The 17,207-nt window shown below is 35.9% G+C and overlaps 1 protein-coding gene across 3 annotated transcripts in view; it reads right to left on the bottom strand.

Moving 5' to 3' along the window:
- LOC150107810 (T-box transcription factor TBX1-like) overlaps positions 1–11,899 on the bottom strand; it is a 181,825-nt gene extending 169,926 nt beyond the window's left edge. For 2 of the 3 annotated variants that reach the window (XM_090391570.1, XM_090391571.1), the window contains exon 1: positions 11,581–11,899. In XM_090391570.1, coding sequence (XP_090247696.1) covers positions 11,581–11,827 — 247 coding nt within the window. In that variant the 5' untranslated portion in view covers positions 11,828–11,899. Of the gene's footprint in view, positions 1–10,596; positions 10,742–11,580 lie in introns of those variants that run through there. The other variant, XM_090391572.1, reaches the window with a different exon arrangement.
- Between the last annotated feature and the right edge of the window lie 5,308 nt (positions 11,900–17,207).

Below are 17,207 nucleotides of genomic sequence, written 5' to 3'. Positions count from 1 at the left end.
AAAGTTAATGGGTGTCGTTAGTGGGCAAAAGTTTAATGTGGAGAAATGTAAAGTTATGCACGTTGGGATAAATAGATTACAAGCCGTTTGTCATTTTGATGGCACTGTACTTCAGGAAATAGATAAAGCTAAACAGAGAGTTAACATTTAGAGGGCATATTGCTAAGGGTGCTAAGGTAGCACATAAGATTACTTGGCTAGTCAAGAACACATTAACAAGTAGAGATAAGGGAGTTGTAATTCCTCTTTGTAAGGCTTTGTTACGCCCACATCTGGATTACTGTGCGACAGTCTGGTCCCCTGAATTTCTTGGGGATGTGGAAACGGTGGAGAGAATTTAGAGACGAGTGGCCTGTGGAATGCTTCCTATGAGGATAGATTGAAGGTGTGTGGATTGCAGAAGTTGTTTGATAGGAGAAAAAGAGGGGATATGATAGAAACATTTAAGTTGCTTAAAGGATTTTATACGATATATGCGGGGGAAATGTTTCAGCATTTGGCTAGAGGGACCAGAAGTGGAATGGGTTGTCATAGAGTGCTTTTTCTGTTAATGGGTTCAAGGAGAGGTATGATAGATTGTGTGGATAGATTGGGTCTCCCGCGATGAGTATTCGAACTCCATGGAGGTGCCCGTATAATAATAATAATAATATCATTAATTAATTTTATTAAACATAACCAGTAGATAGCGAAAATGCACTGGACTAAATCTTGATATATTAAAAGTTAGAATATATGCTGAAGAGTGTATGCGCTACAGAGTATTTATTGATGAGAACAATCAACATTTGTGTGTGTGTGCGCGCACGCAATTTAAACCAAACGAGTATTGCTTATTCGCAATACTCGTTTGGTTCTACACACGTCATTAGAGATAGGTGTTAAGAGTAGGGACTAACTGAGAATATTCGTGTTCTCTATAGTTTCAGAGACCGCTTTCGGCATTACTTTCGGATACGGTTAAGTTTGATGTTCGCAAATAGTACCACAGTATGTATTCACAAAAGACCAATATCAGGACGATATAAGGTAATAGTCTTTAAGAAAAGAAGAAGGTGAAGAAGAAGGTCACACTGGTGAGAACAATAATGAAAATAACATTCATTTGGCTGGGATGCATCCAACATAAACAAGAATGTGTAACGCCAAGATTGAACTTACAGAAAAAGAAATAGGGGAATGATAAACATAGAAAGAGAATAGCAAAACTAATCTGGTTGGTCAGCACTACAGAAATATTTGCTGATCGCCAACCTTCAATGAGATAAATGGCATCTGAGGATGAAGGCCTAATGCATGACAGCTAATACACACAACAAAACTTCTTCATGCAAATTCGTGATTTGCTGATCCTCAAAGTATTTAAAAAATATCAATGAAATTTGATATTTCAATGGTATTTGGAAATTACCTACCAGCTTGACGTGACTTGTTTTTCAAGTTGTCTGTATCCACAAAAGTAGGCGCGCGCGCACACACACACACACACACACACACACACACACACACACACACACACACACACACACACACACACACACAAAGCATGAGTTTTTGCAAAATGCTAAGCATTTATTAAATTCGTTTGTCCATTCGTCAGTGTGACTGTTATCCTCGGCGGCTCTGATTTGATAGATTTCGTTGGAAATCGGTATTCAGGATCCGTAGAGATAATCGGTCGAGTGATCTCATTTTTCGTTTTCTTATGACCATTTATAAGGGAAGATTTGGAAAAATGTTGCAAAATGATGCGAAGACTTCGGAGAGATGGAATTGAATAGAATTTGAGAATTAAAATATACAACGAAATTTGTTCTGTCAACTCAGTTTTGATTTTAAGTGGACCCTCGTTATCTGCAAAATTTCGAAAAGTGACTCCAAAATTATGACAATTACTGTTTATCCTCTCTCTCTCATTGAATGCAATGTAATAAATGTCCGATCCTTTTAATTCGATCATTTTAGTGGAGAAATTATTATTAGGCAAAACAAAATTATATCTAAAGTATAGATGTCAAATAATGTTTAGGAAAAAAGATGATTATTCTAAAATACATCGTACTCACTCTCCATCCAACACGCTGTGAGTTGGAATTTTCTCGTGGGGACGAGAGACACGTTTCATCTTCCTGTATGAGACTACCATTCAACTTATGAGGACTGAAGTTTCATGAAAAAGTTCGATGTTTGGTTTTCTAGAGCAGGGTACGAATACTAATATGGCTTGTAGCATTTAATGGGTAGGACTGATGAAGAAAAAAAAATCATTTTCTTACTTGAAAATCTTGACGGTTTTGTCATTCTAAGTTCTTTAGGTAGAGCGAGGAAAGAAGAGTATTGTTTTAATAATGAGACTAACCAAAAGGTTGGAATTTCTGCACTACAGCAGCATCAGCATCATAATTCAAAAATCATGCAAATATCATGGCCTGATATTTGCATTTAATAAAAGTACGAACTAATTTAAACTGTTTGTTGTTAATAATAATAATAAGACTTCAACCATTTTTTTTCCATTATTATTTCAAAAGCCTTTATCTTACTAGAAATAAGATAAGACGTCTTCGTGAAGCATTCAGAAGTTCCTCGTTTTGCAACCATTCTACTGTTACGAAACCCTCTTTGTTGTGAAAAAATAAAAATAAAATAAAAGGTTTAAGTTCCGTTAAGCAGAACTAGGGCATTTTCTAGCTCTGGAAGGAGTAAAAATAATAATAATTTCTGTGTAGAACATCAACTCAGCTAACTAACTTGAATTAGCTAGTCTCAGAAAGCGGTAGTAGGGTCAGACAAAAACAGACGCAATCAACAGACGTACCTTAACTCTCCTTACGTCCCTTAGTAACTACAGAAAAGCGTTGCGAGTTTTGGTACTCACGAAAACTAAAAGGTCTTTAGTTTCATTATATTATCTAATATAAAATGATAAGGAACGGAATAAGAAAAAATAAAATAAAGAATAATAGCAAAAATAGGGAGAAGAAAAATATTACAGCAATATTAAAAATTATAATTTAAAATTTCTATATTAAAATGGACATAATTGAAATCAATTCCATTTAAAAGGTAAGCATATTTTATGTTTGTAGTGTTTTCCAAATAACATAGAAACTCGCTCAGCAGTTTATATTCCTTTACCGTATGAAACTCTCTAAGTTTCATACGGTAAAACAGTTTTTTTTAAAATAATTTTCAACTTCACTTTGAAGCCTTTTATTATCTCTTCCCCCTACCCCCATATGAAACATGCTACTCGCCTGTGTTTTATATTTGCTTACAACAGGTGGGTGATGTTGTCTTGAAGTCTAGAAAAATTATTGATTTCTTGGTGTACTTATCATATGTGTAAGCTAAAAGCTCAACTAAAATCCAATTGCAAGAGTGAGAGAGAGAGAGGGGGGGGGAAACGCACATGATTCAATTTCCATATTTTTTACTTCCTTGAAATGCCTGAAATACAGTAGTACATATAAGTATATTTTCTTACTCTGAAATCTAGGATCATCATGTTTATTGCTATAATCACACCTGCATTTAAATTCAGGTTACCCCCTCCTCTCTCTCTCTCTCACACACACACACACACACACACACTAAATAGTTTCATTTAGTTACCTAAATGCAAATGATCGACAAATTCAATGGCAATCCCTAAAGTCAATCTTCATGCATCAATACAACCTTATCGAACGTATTTATTACGTGCGATAAGTTTCTATTTGAAAAATGCAGATATAATCTGCTCACTCTGCTAATGATTCTTGCCGTCTCTTACATTAAATGAAGATTCATTTTTTATTAAATAAATATTTCTGCATGAAATGGCAGATTCTAATTATCACTTGTTATTTAGAGTAATTTAGAGTATTTAGAGAAAGCATTTCAATTAAAAATAGAATGTAATAGTCTGTAACGAAGGACCAACTGTTTACTAATGATGCGGTGTACACTTTAAAAATTGAGTTAAAACGCAAAATAAAATTAAATAATATGAATAATCATGAATATAAGCTTAATTCTAAAAAAGGTTTAATAAAAGTTTGACTTACTTTTAACTAATAAAAAAATACAGATCACTTTTCAGATTTTATTTATACTTTCCAAACACTGTTTTACGAGTTCATGTTCATATTTATGTATAATATTAACTAAATATATTTCCCCTCACAGCTTGTCGTTTGGTAATTGGGCGACTTTTGGCTACGCCACCTATGCTGGTTGTTTTCACCCAAGGAAGAATAGAAATAAAAAAAGTTAAGTAATTAAAAATTTCGCCCAAACTTATTAAACTTTTCTAATTATAAGTGCTAGTAAAAGTTAAAATGTTTTAAAATTATTTATAAAAGTATTTATGTAAAGGAGGTGAGTATGTTTTACATTCGTTGCAGCTTAGTTGAACAGTATTAAGTTGCATTCTTCAAGAAAATATCAGCAAAATCATTGGGCGATCGTACACGAAAATGGGAATGAAGGTCGCAATTTATTTTAACCAGATGTGTAAATGTGTTTTAGCACGTGGACAAACAAGTTTTACACACAGAAAGTAATAAGAGTAATGAAAGTACAACCAACTTCAGCACCCTTCTTAGCTCTGATGGAACGCATGTTAGATGCAACAGCTGCGCTTAGAGATTTTCGAACCTTCCTACCACTTAAAGTTACAACCAGAACTGAGAAGAGGCTGGTAATTGGAAACTGGAGATTGCACCAAGATGTGGCACGGCTACCAATCTATTTCATCTTCGTAGCACGATTCAGCTAATGAGTGATGACACAAGAAGATGAGATCCCGTGATGGTGTTACTTTTCCCTCATGTTATTTTCTTATCCCCCCTACCCACCCCCGAGTGTTCTCCTTTTCAGATGGAACATATGCGTAGCGACTAAGATGGAAATGAATTTCTATATAACTCCATTTCCGTTTTCGTGATCTAGATGTTGCTTCAAACTCTTCTCGGAAAGCATTTAGTCGCAGTGCCACTAATCAAAAACCGCTCATCCATGTCCTCTTCATCACCTTCTTCACGGCTAAATTCTAAACTTTCGTATAACAGTTAAGACAGTTCTGTTTTAGTCTCAATACCTTCACTTGCAAACAAATTCTGTTAGTTTGCCCTAATAATGTGAAACCTGAAGGTTCAAGATTCTTGTCGTGCGATGAGTCGAAGACTTGGAATATCTTTTAGAAAAAAGAGATTCCAATGAAAAAATTACATCCATTTAAACTATGTTCAAACGAAATACAGAATATTAGGTTTTAAATAGGGTCTGAAAGACCCTATTTAAAACCTAAACATACAATGAATTTTGCTCAAAAATTAAATTAATCAGTATTGATTATATTAAAGAATGAAAATCTCACACTGGGGTTAAATTTTTAAATGTAGTTATATTTTTTATACTTTTATATCACTAAATACGTTAAGCTTTAGGATTTTTTTTTTAATTCAAATAAAATCATTTAGTATTTGAGATTGTTAAACGTATTAAATTCACTCTATATTTTGCATGATTTCGACTTGTTTTCTTTTACAAATAGTACTGAAATAGTACTAAGACAACACTGAAAGTTCCTCAAGTGAGCAAGAAGCTTTTCAGGATTCCTTTCTTCATATTTGGTCGTTTAGAGAGCCTCCGTAGCTAAGTCGGTATAGACGAAGCCCTTTGGTTGGAAAGACCTGGGTTCGATTGCCGTCAGTGACGTGAGGAACCTTTATCAGGTCTCTTTCGACGAAAGGTGAGTTAGCCGGTCTCATACGGAGGTAGGGTTTTTTTTTTTTTCACCCGGAAACTCGTCGAAAAACCGGGGACGAAAAACCGGTCCCGTGAACACACATTTACAGACATAGGACACACCGTGAGGCATAGGGCTAACCATCTTATCCTCGGGACGGTATGGGTTGGAAGGGCTAAGGACAGCTCCGTAACAGGCCACTAGGCTTAATATGTAAAAAGGAAGACGTAGAAAAAAAATCCTAAATGCGAAAAAATCTGAAGATTATCATATTGGACGGGAAATTTAAGTACACTGCCCTCAATTGCTTTCCTGGTTTTCTTTCTTAATAAAGAAAGCTTAGCAGAACTTTATGAACTTTTTTCTCATTGCTTCTTTTGTGGTTTTATTTGTTCAGAAAAAATTCATTTATATTGTTAAAACTAGTTCTTAAAACAAGAAATTATAATGAGATTGCAAAAGTATAAAAATATCAGGAGGTCAAAACCGATAAGAAACAACAGACAGCTGTTTATACTGTATTTTTCCAAAAAAAAAAAAAAGCGAGTAAAGAGTTTTTATTTATAAGAGTTTTACTGTTTTGAACAGCTCTTTTAATAATATAAATTGCTTTATTATATTTATTAGCAATGCACAACTACTGTAATCTCTCACTAAGTCGCTCCTGATAATTTAATTTACTGAATTCTGCCATCCGTGTAAAGTCACTATACAAACTTTAATACGAGCTTAAACATTTCTGTTATTTTACATAAACATAACTATAGAAGAATGTCAGTACATTTTTGTTCAGTGAACCGCACTGATCAGCTTAAAATTAGATCAGATTCGATTAGATTAAAATTTCTCCACGATTGCAGCCGTATAGGTAGTTATGAATGGGCAAATTAAACAGGCCGCAAGTCTCCCGCGTGTGTTCCATCCAGATCATGTGTTCAGAACTAAGGTTTTGGTGTTATGGTAAGGACCGCATATTATCACCATCTCGCAATTTCCATGTTTTTATTTTTGTGGTCGCAAGATCATTTTTTAAGGCTACATGTCCACGCAGACAAGATTACTTTAAACTCATTTTGCTAGAAAAGCCTCTTCAACACAGATTAACAGGGATTCTATAAACATAAATCTAAAAGAACACGAGAACATTATTGTCGCACGAACGATATCGGAAAGATATTGTCCGGGGATTACTTGTTTGCCTGCATAAACTTTAGCCACAACAGAAAAGAGTTTCCTTTATAAATAGAGGGACCAAATATGAAAATACTTCCTATGTTTGTTACGTCGTACACAGAGAGAGAGAGATAACATTAAAATAATACGCGACTGCTAATTTTAAATCGTCAAGGAGTTGATACTAAAACTACATGTTGATGGCGTTCTTCTTGTTAAGAAAAACTTACTTTGGTAACGTTTATGGATTGGGAAAAGAAATAATCATCACCTAGAGATACAACTGACTCGACAAAGAGTAAGGGGAGGGAATGTTAGTGTAGTCAAAAAAACTGAGACAGAACAAGAACCAAAAGGAAGTCTTCACTGGATGATAAAGCAGTGAATAGATATTAGGGAAGCACTTGTTATAAAATGAAGTGCGATTAGTTTGCGAAGACAGATTTTGCCAGATTTTCCATTCAAGAAAGTGTTACGGAATTTTTATTTTTTTTTTTTTTGTCAAAAGCCAAAAACTAAATCCCATAGTAATACTGTGAACTGTTGGATTTTCAACAGAATTTTTAAAATCTTAAATAACCCGTAAATATTTATGTGGCACCGAGAACAGAGTCCAGCTGGCTAGATTAAATGTTTATTCAACCGCAAGATCACGCATGATTCTGTCAGAGGTCATTAAATAACTTTTGGCTCTCTGCTGGTGTATTATCTAACTGCCTTTCCTTTATCTTTTCATCTAAACACACAAAACGATTTCTTCATCATCGTGATTTCCTCAAATGGACACTAAAGGGGGTGCAGAGAATACGAAGACAGTCCAAAGTAAAACTTCATTAGTAGTTTACAATCAGCAATTTATTATTATTTTTAAATAATTAATTTGATTAGCTCTCAGTTTTGTTTTTTAAATTAAAGATACCAAGAAATTATATTCTTTATTAACCCTTGTTTTTTTCCTTCTTCTTCCAAGTATTTTGTACACGTCCTTGATTGCACATTTCAGGACGTCATAACGGTGACGAAAAGCAATCCCGAGAGTATCAAACCACCCTTGATCTTCCTCCGGTTTTTTTTTTTTTTCCCACCACTTTGGCATCGAACACCTTAGGGTCCACACTACCTTAGATTAGCTTTCTTCACACATTCCTAAATATTAAGAATGCCAAATTCTGTTCTAATATCTTTATTTTTAACAGGATTCTGTTACTGATGCCATCTATTCGCTCCCCTAATCATCTTATATTAGTGATTTTCAAAAAATATACAGGTTTATTTCTAACTCAACTCTAAGAACTATACTTTAAAACGGATTTTAATACTACTTTATATATTAATTCTAGGTTGGTGTTTAGGTGATCTCTCTCTCTCTCTCTCTCTCTCTCTGGTGCCAGTTTCCATATTTCTGGTATCGCTCACCATATTTAATTTATTACCTTCACTAAACTGTGTTTAAGTGTCTAAAATGTTAATTTTGTTGTTCATTATGGAGCATATAATTCAAAGGCATCTGACCCTTTAATATATCATTTTTTTTTTTTTTTTATATTGTGAAATCATTCACGAAACACTTTTAGCTAGTATTAGTATTCTGGGACGGGTCAAAGTTAGATAATCTGGAACCCTACTCTAGAGACTAAACATAGCTTTTTCACGCCGCTTCTAGTAAAAAGGTGGTTGATCTCACAACAGACAAAGACATTCGTCTACTACCCGAAGACATTCACAAATCATTCGCACCCACGGCTGATTAGGTAGACAGCAAATACGCTAACCAGTCACTCAGATGGCGATTATGATTTAACATTAAGCAGGCCTAGAATTAGGTGGATAAATAAAATAAAAGAGGACTGAAAATGAAATCACAACAAGCGACAGCAAACTGTTCGGACTCTCCAGGGACAAACAGAAATGGAAAGAATTCATCTGGCCTCATCATCATCATCCACATAGATGATGGAAGAGAGAAGAAGAAGCAGCTTTGTACTGATTTACAACTTAAATATATAAGCGATATATCATTCTGTGTGGTGCCATCACTAATTAATTTCAGTATGTTGATCAGCTTTCTCATGGGCACCTTATCATAGGCCTTTTCGAGATCTATGAAAACTAGAGATTGCTGTCTTTTTTTTTTTTTTTTTTTTTACATTGGTATTAAAATAAAATCTGGTTTTGGTTAACATCTCTTCGATCTGAATTCGACTTGCACTTCGCAAAGATTGCTTTGAACTATTTTTCTTAGTCTCCTCTCAAGTATGCTGCCATAGCCGTTACTTGAAACTCTGAGTAAGGATCTCTCCTCTGCGATTGTCAGATTCAGTTTCATATTCGTCTTTACAAATTGGTATAATGAGAACTTCATCTCAATTAACCAAGATTCGTCCCTGAACAAAAGTCAATAAACTAAATTAAAAGAAAAGGATTATTGGCTAATCTATTCGTTTCCACTTTACGAATGATTTTATTCCAATACTTAGGCATCTATTAAGAATTGAATCTATTAAGAATTAACATCCCCAGTTCAGGATGTTAATTGTGGATTAAACTAATAATAAAAGTATGCAAGTGATTATTAAGAAAATACTAACAATCATTTTCCCCCAACGAATCCGTTGTAATACTGTTTGCTGCTAATACTCAAGCTGTAAAAACATTGACAGATACAGACCCACTTTGTTAAACACGCCGGACCGAAACAGTTTTTCAAACAAGCACTGCCAGCAATTGATGGATTCATAATGAATCCATCTCTCTCTCTCTCTGCAAGACAGTCATTTGCAAAATCGAGAACTTGAAAAAGCAAAATTGAATCTGAATATTGATGAAGATTTAAATAACTGAAATTTGGATCTCATCTCATTGTGTCCCTCAACTGTCGAGCCAAACGAATTGTCTATCATGGCCAGGTCAAGCTGGCCTCATAGAAACCATTTCATTCATTAGGTTAAAGGGAAGATGAGACTAAACTCCAAGTCAAGGTGTGTGTGTGTATTCTCTAGTCAGTTTTCAAAAAATAAAATAAAATAAAAGTTTCTGAGGGGAGAAACCCCCCCCTCCAAGTTCTTGTGACACCAGCTAACTCGCATTTAAAGGTTCCAGACGTCTTAGACAGGTTCGAATCAGGTTTTTTCCAGCAAAGGAGATGGCATCTGAATATTGCGATTGCCAGAGAATATGCCTAGTTTTCATTGGCGGTCTTCAGACATTTGGTACAGAAAATATGATGAAAATAAAGTTTTGTGTGTGTGTGTGTGTGTGTTTCTAGAAAGCCTATTCCTAGCATATTTCCATAAAGCTTGATTCACAGTAAATCTCAAATTTAAGTTCTTATTAAGCATGAAAAATAAAATAATAATAATAACTCTGTAAAGTCTTTCTTCTAACAAGGGACTTTTGTTTCAAAATATGCTAAAAAGTAGATATTGATAGCCACTCACTCGAGCACAAGTTCAGAATTGCTTGCAATAAATTTGTTAAATTCATTTCAAATTCATCAAGGTGAAACATTTGCTAAAGATGGGAAGCAAGAAAGGCCTGCCATCGGAAGTTGAATATTTGTATCGCATGTGGTACAAACGCACACCCGGAGATTTGGCCAACGGATCGAATTTCGGCATATATATAGATCGCTACTCTTCAATCCGTATAAAAAGTCTTGAAATTTCACTAAAATTCCCAACTCCTCTTACCTCGGAAAATCTCAGCTAATTGAACAGTATCTTGTTGAAGCACGTTCAAACATTTCACGGGCAGATAGTAGCTGCTGCCAACATAACACTTCCCATTTCCAACGGACTATTGCAACCCCTTCATTCGACACTCCGCTTCTTCGCACGAAGCTTGACGATTTCACAAATCTTCGAGTATTGCGCAGCGAGAGAAAGTGAGCGATGAATGAAAAGATTGCAACAGCCCGTTGGAAATAAGACTGTTAGATCTCGGCGAAAGTTATTTAAGAATCAGAAAGTCAAAAGGCAAACCGGAGCCTGAATGCCAATGAGTACAACGATTTGTAATGTGAATGTCCAGAAATGTTAGAATTATGTCAATTTACAAGAAGAATGACCTTCGCTTATTACGTCATGATACCTATTACCGAATGATCAAAATTCATTTAGTGCTCTTTTGATTATTTTTGAAATTAATCGCCAATAACTAAAATATAAACCACACAAGACATGCGTCAGTTGCGCATGTTTTAATGGCCGGCGAAACTCGCCACCGTTTAAAACTGATTAACTTGGTTGCAATGACAATTTGGGAACAGTCCCTCATACTATGTCTAAATATTCTTTCAAAACGCTTGTAGCGTTTATGAACGGGGAAGAGTTCCACTGACCATCATTACAAGAAATTAGAGATGATCGGGTTAGTAGCATTTGGCCAACAAGAGCGCCTTGAATTAGAAAGTCAAGCCAGCATCACCGAATGCAAAACAGCATTTGCGCTGACACTAAATCACCCTTCGTAATTAAGAAGCAGCTGTGAGGACAGATTTATCATTCGTGCCAACCCCTTTGAAAGGGTGAGTGACGTTTTAATTCCTAAAAGAAAACAAATTCATTCATTTCTAGCATAAGAGTCGCCGAGCAAACTTCCACGCCACAAAACAAGTACAATGCTAACAAACACTTTCCCGAAACAAGCAAAGAGATTAGGAATAGTTGCCCTACCTTCCATATCCTTCACTGGGGTGCTGGAATAACACGCGGAAGTCGTTACGGGCACTGTGTGAATGCCATTTCCTGACCAATCGTAGCAACACTCGGTACCCAGAGAACGCGACATACTGACAATGTGAGAACCGCCAGCGGCAGCCAACGGCTGTAGCTGGGGCAGGTACTCATTCGTGGAGTCGGACATTAGAGACGCAATGCTAAACGGATTAGCCCTCGGGGGAAGAACGCCACTGATATCCATTCCCTAGACGCGAGCTCGGATAACCTCCGCTGGGTGCGCGCTTGGCACAAGGGGTGGGAATCAGCAGCGGCGGGGCCGGGCTAGGCGAGAGAACACGATGAGAGCATTAAGCCTTGCAGGTCCCGCCTTCCGGAACGTCGAACCTATCGTGGGGATGCTTTGGGTGGTGATAGGTCACGGCCTCGTGACTGACACGTCGAGAGTAGTGGCGGAGCTTCTGCCGTCTTGCGACGCGACCTCCCAAGTCAAGTAATTGATGCGTTACTGCCAGCGGACACATTAGGAATCTCTCCGTTGGATACTAATTGCTTACAGAGATAACACCCTCTAAACGCAAGAGACGAATTCAGAGGGGAAAGGATAGTGTGCGGGCGCGCGAATGCTGGGCCGTAAACAGATGCCGGATTATGAAAAGTTCATCTGCTCTGCTTTAGTTTTGGTGAGGTGATTACACACTCCATTAACTGATCCTCTCGATCATGGAAGATCCCTCGGAGGACTGTTTAAACGTTGACGGATTATTTCGGCCTCCTCTTAAAAGCGACGTCCTCAAAGATTCCGAAGACTCATTTCGCAAACGATTTTTGGAATCTGAAAGATTCTAATTTAGAAGAAAGTTTAAAAAGTGTACAGAAAATTGCCAAAATCGTCAATGGACGTTTTTCTTTCTTTCTTCTCTTTTTTTTTTTTCTTTCCCACATTCATTTTGATTTAAAAAAAAAAAAAAAAAACATTTGACCCTGTGTGTATGTATTTTGGGCCTTTCTCAAAATAATTAAGGCCTCTACCACCCTTTCCAAAATAATTGGAATATCTGAAGGAGAGGAGGAGACATTATTCTTTGTATAAAAGATATTGTAAAAAAAAAATATCCGGGATAGTAATAAACTGCAGTGAATATATTTTGCTTTAAGGTCCCTTAAATTTGGGGTTATGTTAAGATGAGAGATTTGTACGTTTACATAATCTTGAATAATCTTTCAGGAACTGTTTGAACAAATATTAAAGATTATTACTTTATACATTTCTCTCTTTGTTGAAACCCTTCGTCATGTAACATAATACATTCTATAGTGAATCCAACCAACAATTAAAAAAAATACGAGAAGTGCAAATATTTTTGACCTCGACTAATTGGAATATTGGAAGGGGAGGAGGAGACATTATTCTTTGTATAAAAGATATTGTAAAAAAAATATCCTTATAGCCAGTCCTTATAAGGACTGGCTTAAAGGGGCGAAGTAAGAATGCTTTTCATCTTCCCTGTTATCTGTAGAGGACAGTGTAAGGATAAGGTGTTATTGAGCTATTATTAAAGCTCTGATCATGGCAGGAGGGTGACAGCAATAGCCGAGCCTCAGTTAAAACTTCATTGGCTACAGCATTGCCATCCATTACCTCCCAAGGGTATTAATCACCGCATCTCACGGTCGATTGATTCATCACTCGGTCGATCGCATCAACCTCGACTTAAGTCCTTATAGTCCTTATAAGGACTGGCTTAAAGGGGCGAAGCAAGAATGCTTTTTATCTTCCCCGTTATCTGTAGAGGACAGTGTATGGATATGGTGTTATTGAGCAATTAAAGCTCTGATCATAGCAGGAGGGTAACAGCAATAGCCGAGCCTCAGTTAGAACTTCATTGGCTACAGCATTGCCATCCATTACCCTCCAAGGGTATTGGATTGAATGAATCAATCACCGCATCTCACGGTCGATTGATCCTTCCAGACCTATCCACCTCGACTTAAGCGATTCCAGTTGGACAATTAAATTATTCTTATTTTTATTTAATTGTGGTGATGAAATAAATTTTACTTTAAAACATTTCAAGTAGGTAAAAATGATCTCGACTTCATACTTTTAATTTATATATTAATAATTAATTAAATTTCTTTATTTATTTAACTGATATGTTAATTAATACATATTAATAATACTTTAAATTCTAAAAATTCTGTTTAAAATTACATTATACTGATTTGAGTTCTTATTAATCGAATAATTGCAATAAAATTAATTCTGTTTATTAAAAGAAACGTTTAATAATCATAACAAAATAACTTTTAAATAAAAATTAAATAAGTTGGATTTTAGTAATTAAATTTCTTTCGACTTTTCAAGAGTATTCAAAATTTTTCCTTTTCTCAATTTACCGCGTGGTTAGCCTAATGTCTATGCGCTTCGCAACCATATGCCTGGGGAAGGGGTGTCCTGGGTTCGATTCTCGTCGGAGACGTGAGGAGCTTAAGGATCTGCCATACCCAAGTTACCCGGTCTTGGATGTGGACAGTAGGTTTTTTCCCCCAGTTTATCTTGGGGTTTTTCATCCCACAAACAGGCAAACCGGACCCGTGAACACACAAGGCTACATTCATAGGGTATAGTACGGCAAGGAAGGCAACGGAAAACCACCTTGCTCATAGTCACTTTCCTAGTAGGGTAGCATGGCTGCCCCTACCATCCGTATAGATGAAAAGGAAACTAATCATCTCAATTTACGAAAATTTCTGTTAAATTAACCTAAAATTTGCCCTTGCAATTGGGTCAAACAATAGTAATTTTCTACAGCTACACTTGTAGGACGGCAGTTACTAATATTTTACATTACTGCGGCTTTCAACGTCCAAAAACTATAGTCTGGTTCACATAAGGAACCAGACTATGGTTTAAATTTAGAACTCGCTGTGCTCAGTGAATTGCTAAGTATGAAGTCACTTTCAGAACCAACAGAGAATGATATAGATTCTCTCGATTTTGTTTTTCTTTCGTTATTTAATTCAATTATTTTCAGTTATTTATTTAGATGAGCTGAGCACCCAACTGGACTTAATATAATTGATACACAGTCAAAACAAGATATCATATAAACAACAATTTGACTGGTGATACAGATTCAGAATCTACCCAGGAATCTAAGAATAGTCTGCCAGACAGCATCGTAAAATATAGACTGTTCCAAGTAATGCTGTTTTTTGTAGGTCATATGGGGTCACTTCATTGATTTTTAATTGCTGTAAATAGTTGGATAGCTTCTTTGAAGTTGCATCAAGTACACCGATAACTATTGAGATGACTTTGGTGTGTTTAAGCCACAGTCGGCCAATTTCGATTGCCAGATCTCGATATCTCAATATAAGAAATTGGCCATGCAAAGGTTTATTTTTCCAGCGCACATATCGGTTATTTTGTTGTTCCTTTTTGTAATCGGATTTGTTTCCTATTGCTTTTAGACGGCCATCTTGTGTAATTGCTTGAAGATTGGCTCAGAGCTATTGTGTTCCAATTTCTTCTTCTTCCACAGTCTGTCTCACCTGCAGCAGACCCCCGTCCTCGATAGGTACAACCGCTCACCATCACTTCGTGGATGTAATGCATGATGCATAGTCATTAGTTTTCTAGTTTTGCGGTCTAGTTTGTCCATGTCTTCTTTTGTCCAATTTATTATGCCAGCTGTATCGGATCACTGGTATAGCCCAAGAATTCATTGCTCAAATTGTGTTTAATCCATTTAGTTTTGTTTTCAGAATATTTCTAACTCTTTTGATGTATTCTGATGCTGCCTGTTGTTTAACTTTCGAGTGGAGAATATCATTGGCTTCTAATATTCCTGGGTATTTATAGTGTTCGTCAGCTGAAATTGCTTTTATATGCTTCTCTGGATCAAAATTAAAATTGCTAGTGTCATTAATTTTTCCTCGTTTAATAGATAAATTGCACATTTATCTAAACCAAATTCCATTTTGATGTCCTGACTGAAAATACGAACTGTGTTCAATAAAGCTGTGCCGATTTTCCATATCATCCATATACAACAGATAGGAAATTTTAATATTACATTTAGAAATTTCATATCCAAGTTTTGTTTTCTTCAGAATCATAGAAAAGGTATCAAATAAATGTTGAAGAGCAATGGAGACAAGGAATCGCCTTGAAAATTCCACGTTTAATGCTGATATCTCCAAATCGTTCATTATTCACTATTAATGTTGTTTTTCCATGATTTTATAGCAGCAGCCAGAAACCAACATATGTTTTTGCTAATTCCAAATATTTTTAGTGATTTTAGGATCCAGGAATGTGGAAAGGAATCGAATGCTTTCTTGTAGTCTATCCATGCCATGTTTAAGTTAGTTTTTCGTCTTTTTGAGCTGATGAGAATCATTTTATTAATAAGGATCTGGTCTTTTGTTCCTCTAGATTTTTGAAAATTGCCTTTTTGTTCAATCTGATAAATCTGATTATCTGATAAGTAGTGGTATATGGAATTTGCTATGATTGCAGTGAACAGCTTAAGCATAGTTGGTAGACATGTTATTGGACGATAGTTACTTGGGTCTGCATCCTTATCTTTATCTTTCATGAAGAGAGAAGTGCGCCCAGATATCATCCGGTCTTCCACTGAGCCTGACTGCAATAAATAATTAAATTGTTCTGCCATTCGATCATATACACTGGTTAGATTTTTTAACCAAAATCCATGTAGTTCGTCTTTGCCAGGTGCATTCCAGTTTTTTAATTTTCTAGCTTGAGCACTGATCATTTCTTTAGTGATAATGACATTTTGCATTTGTTTTGTTTCATTTCTGATTCTATTTCCTTAATCCATGAAGCATCTTTATTGTGTTCAATAGGATTATCCCAGATTGACTTCCAAAATTTGAGTGTTTCTTCTTTTCTCTGGTGAATGATGATTTGCATTCGTATTTCTCTGGAGAGACTAAAAGAAATGAAGCTGGTTCTGTCGAAATTGCATATTTTGTACATATTGGTTTATACGTATTTCATATCTTTTAATTTTCTGTGCAGTCGCTGTAATTCTTTGTTTTAGCTCTTCGATAATTTCAGCAATTGTTTTGTTTGGCCAAATTATGTGTGTTAATCAGTTTGTTTTTGATGTTATTATTTTTCAGCCGTCCTTCTTTAAAACTCTTTAAGTTGCTCAGATCAACTCGAAGTTTGTTGACTTTTCGTTCTAACCGGATTTTCCATGGTGCAGATTGTTTTATCCTCGGCGTTTGCACTTTCGATTTGCAACCAAGCCTCACTGAAATTATATAGGCTGTGCTGTATAGGAGCTAATTTGTTTCCTTTATAGTGTTGGTTGTGATAGTTTCAATTACAGAATATGCGTCTAAGAGGAGCTGTTTTAGCTTAGATTGTTGTAAAGCTTTTAATGGTGGTAGTCTTATACGGTCATTTATGGAGTTCATATGTTCCAATATCCCTGACTTCATTTTACACTGCCGTTCTGTCAAAACGTTCTGAGGTATGTCTTCAGCTTGATGTTTACTGAGTTGAATTCCAAAAGTTGGTATAGCTACCTCCTGATGGTTTTCTGTTACTTACTGGAGTTGTTGGTTTATTACGTAACCCTTGC

The sequence above is a fragment of the Typopeltis vanoorti genome, chromosome 4 (assembly GCF_054136105.1).
Source record: "Typopeltis vanoorti isolate ZY-2024b chromosome 4, IOZ_Tvanoo_1.0, whole genome shotgun sequence".
Lineage (NCBI taxonomy): Eukaryota > Metazoa > Arthropoda > Arachnida > Uropygi > Thelyphonidae > Typopeltis > Typopeltis vanoorti.
The sequence above is the reverse complement of the archived record's forward strand: the minus strand, read 5'-3'. Positions and strand labels throughout refer to the sequence as shown.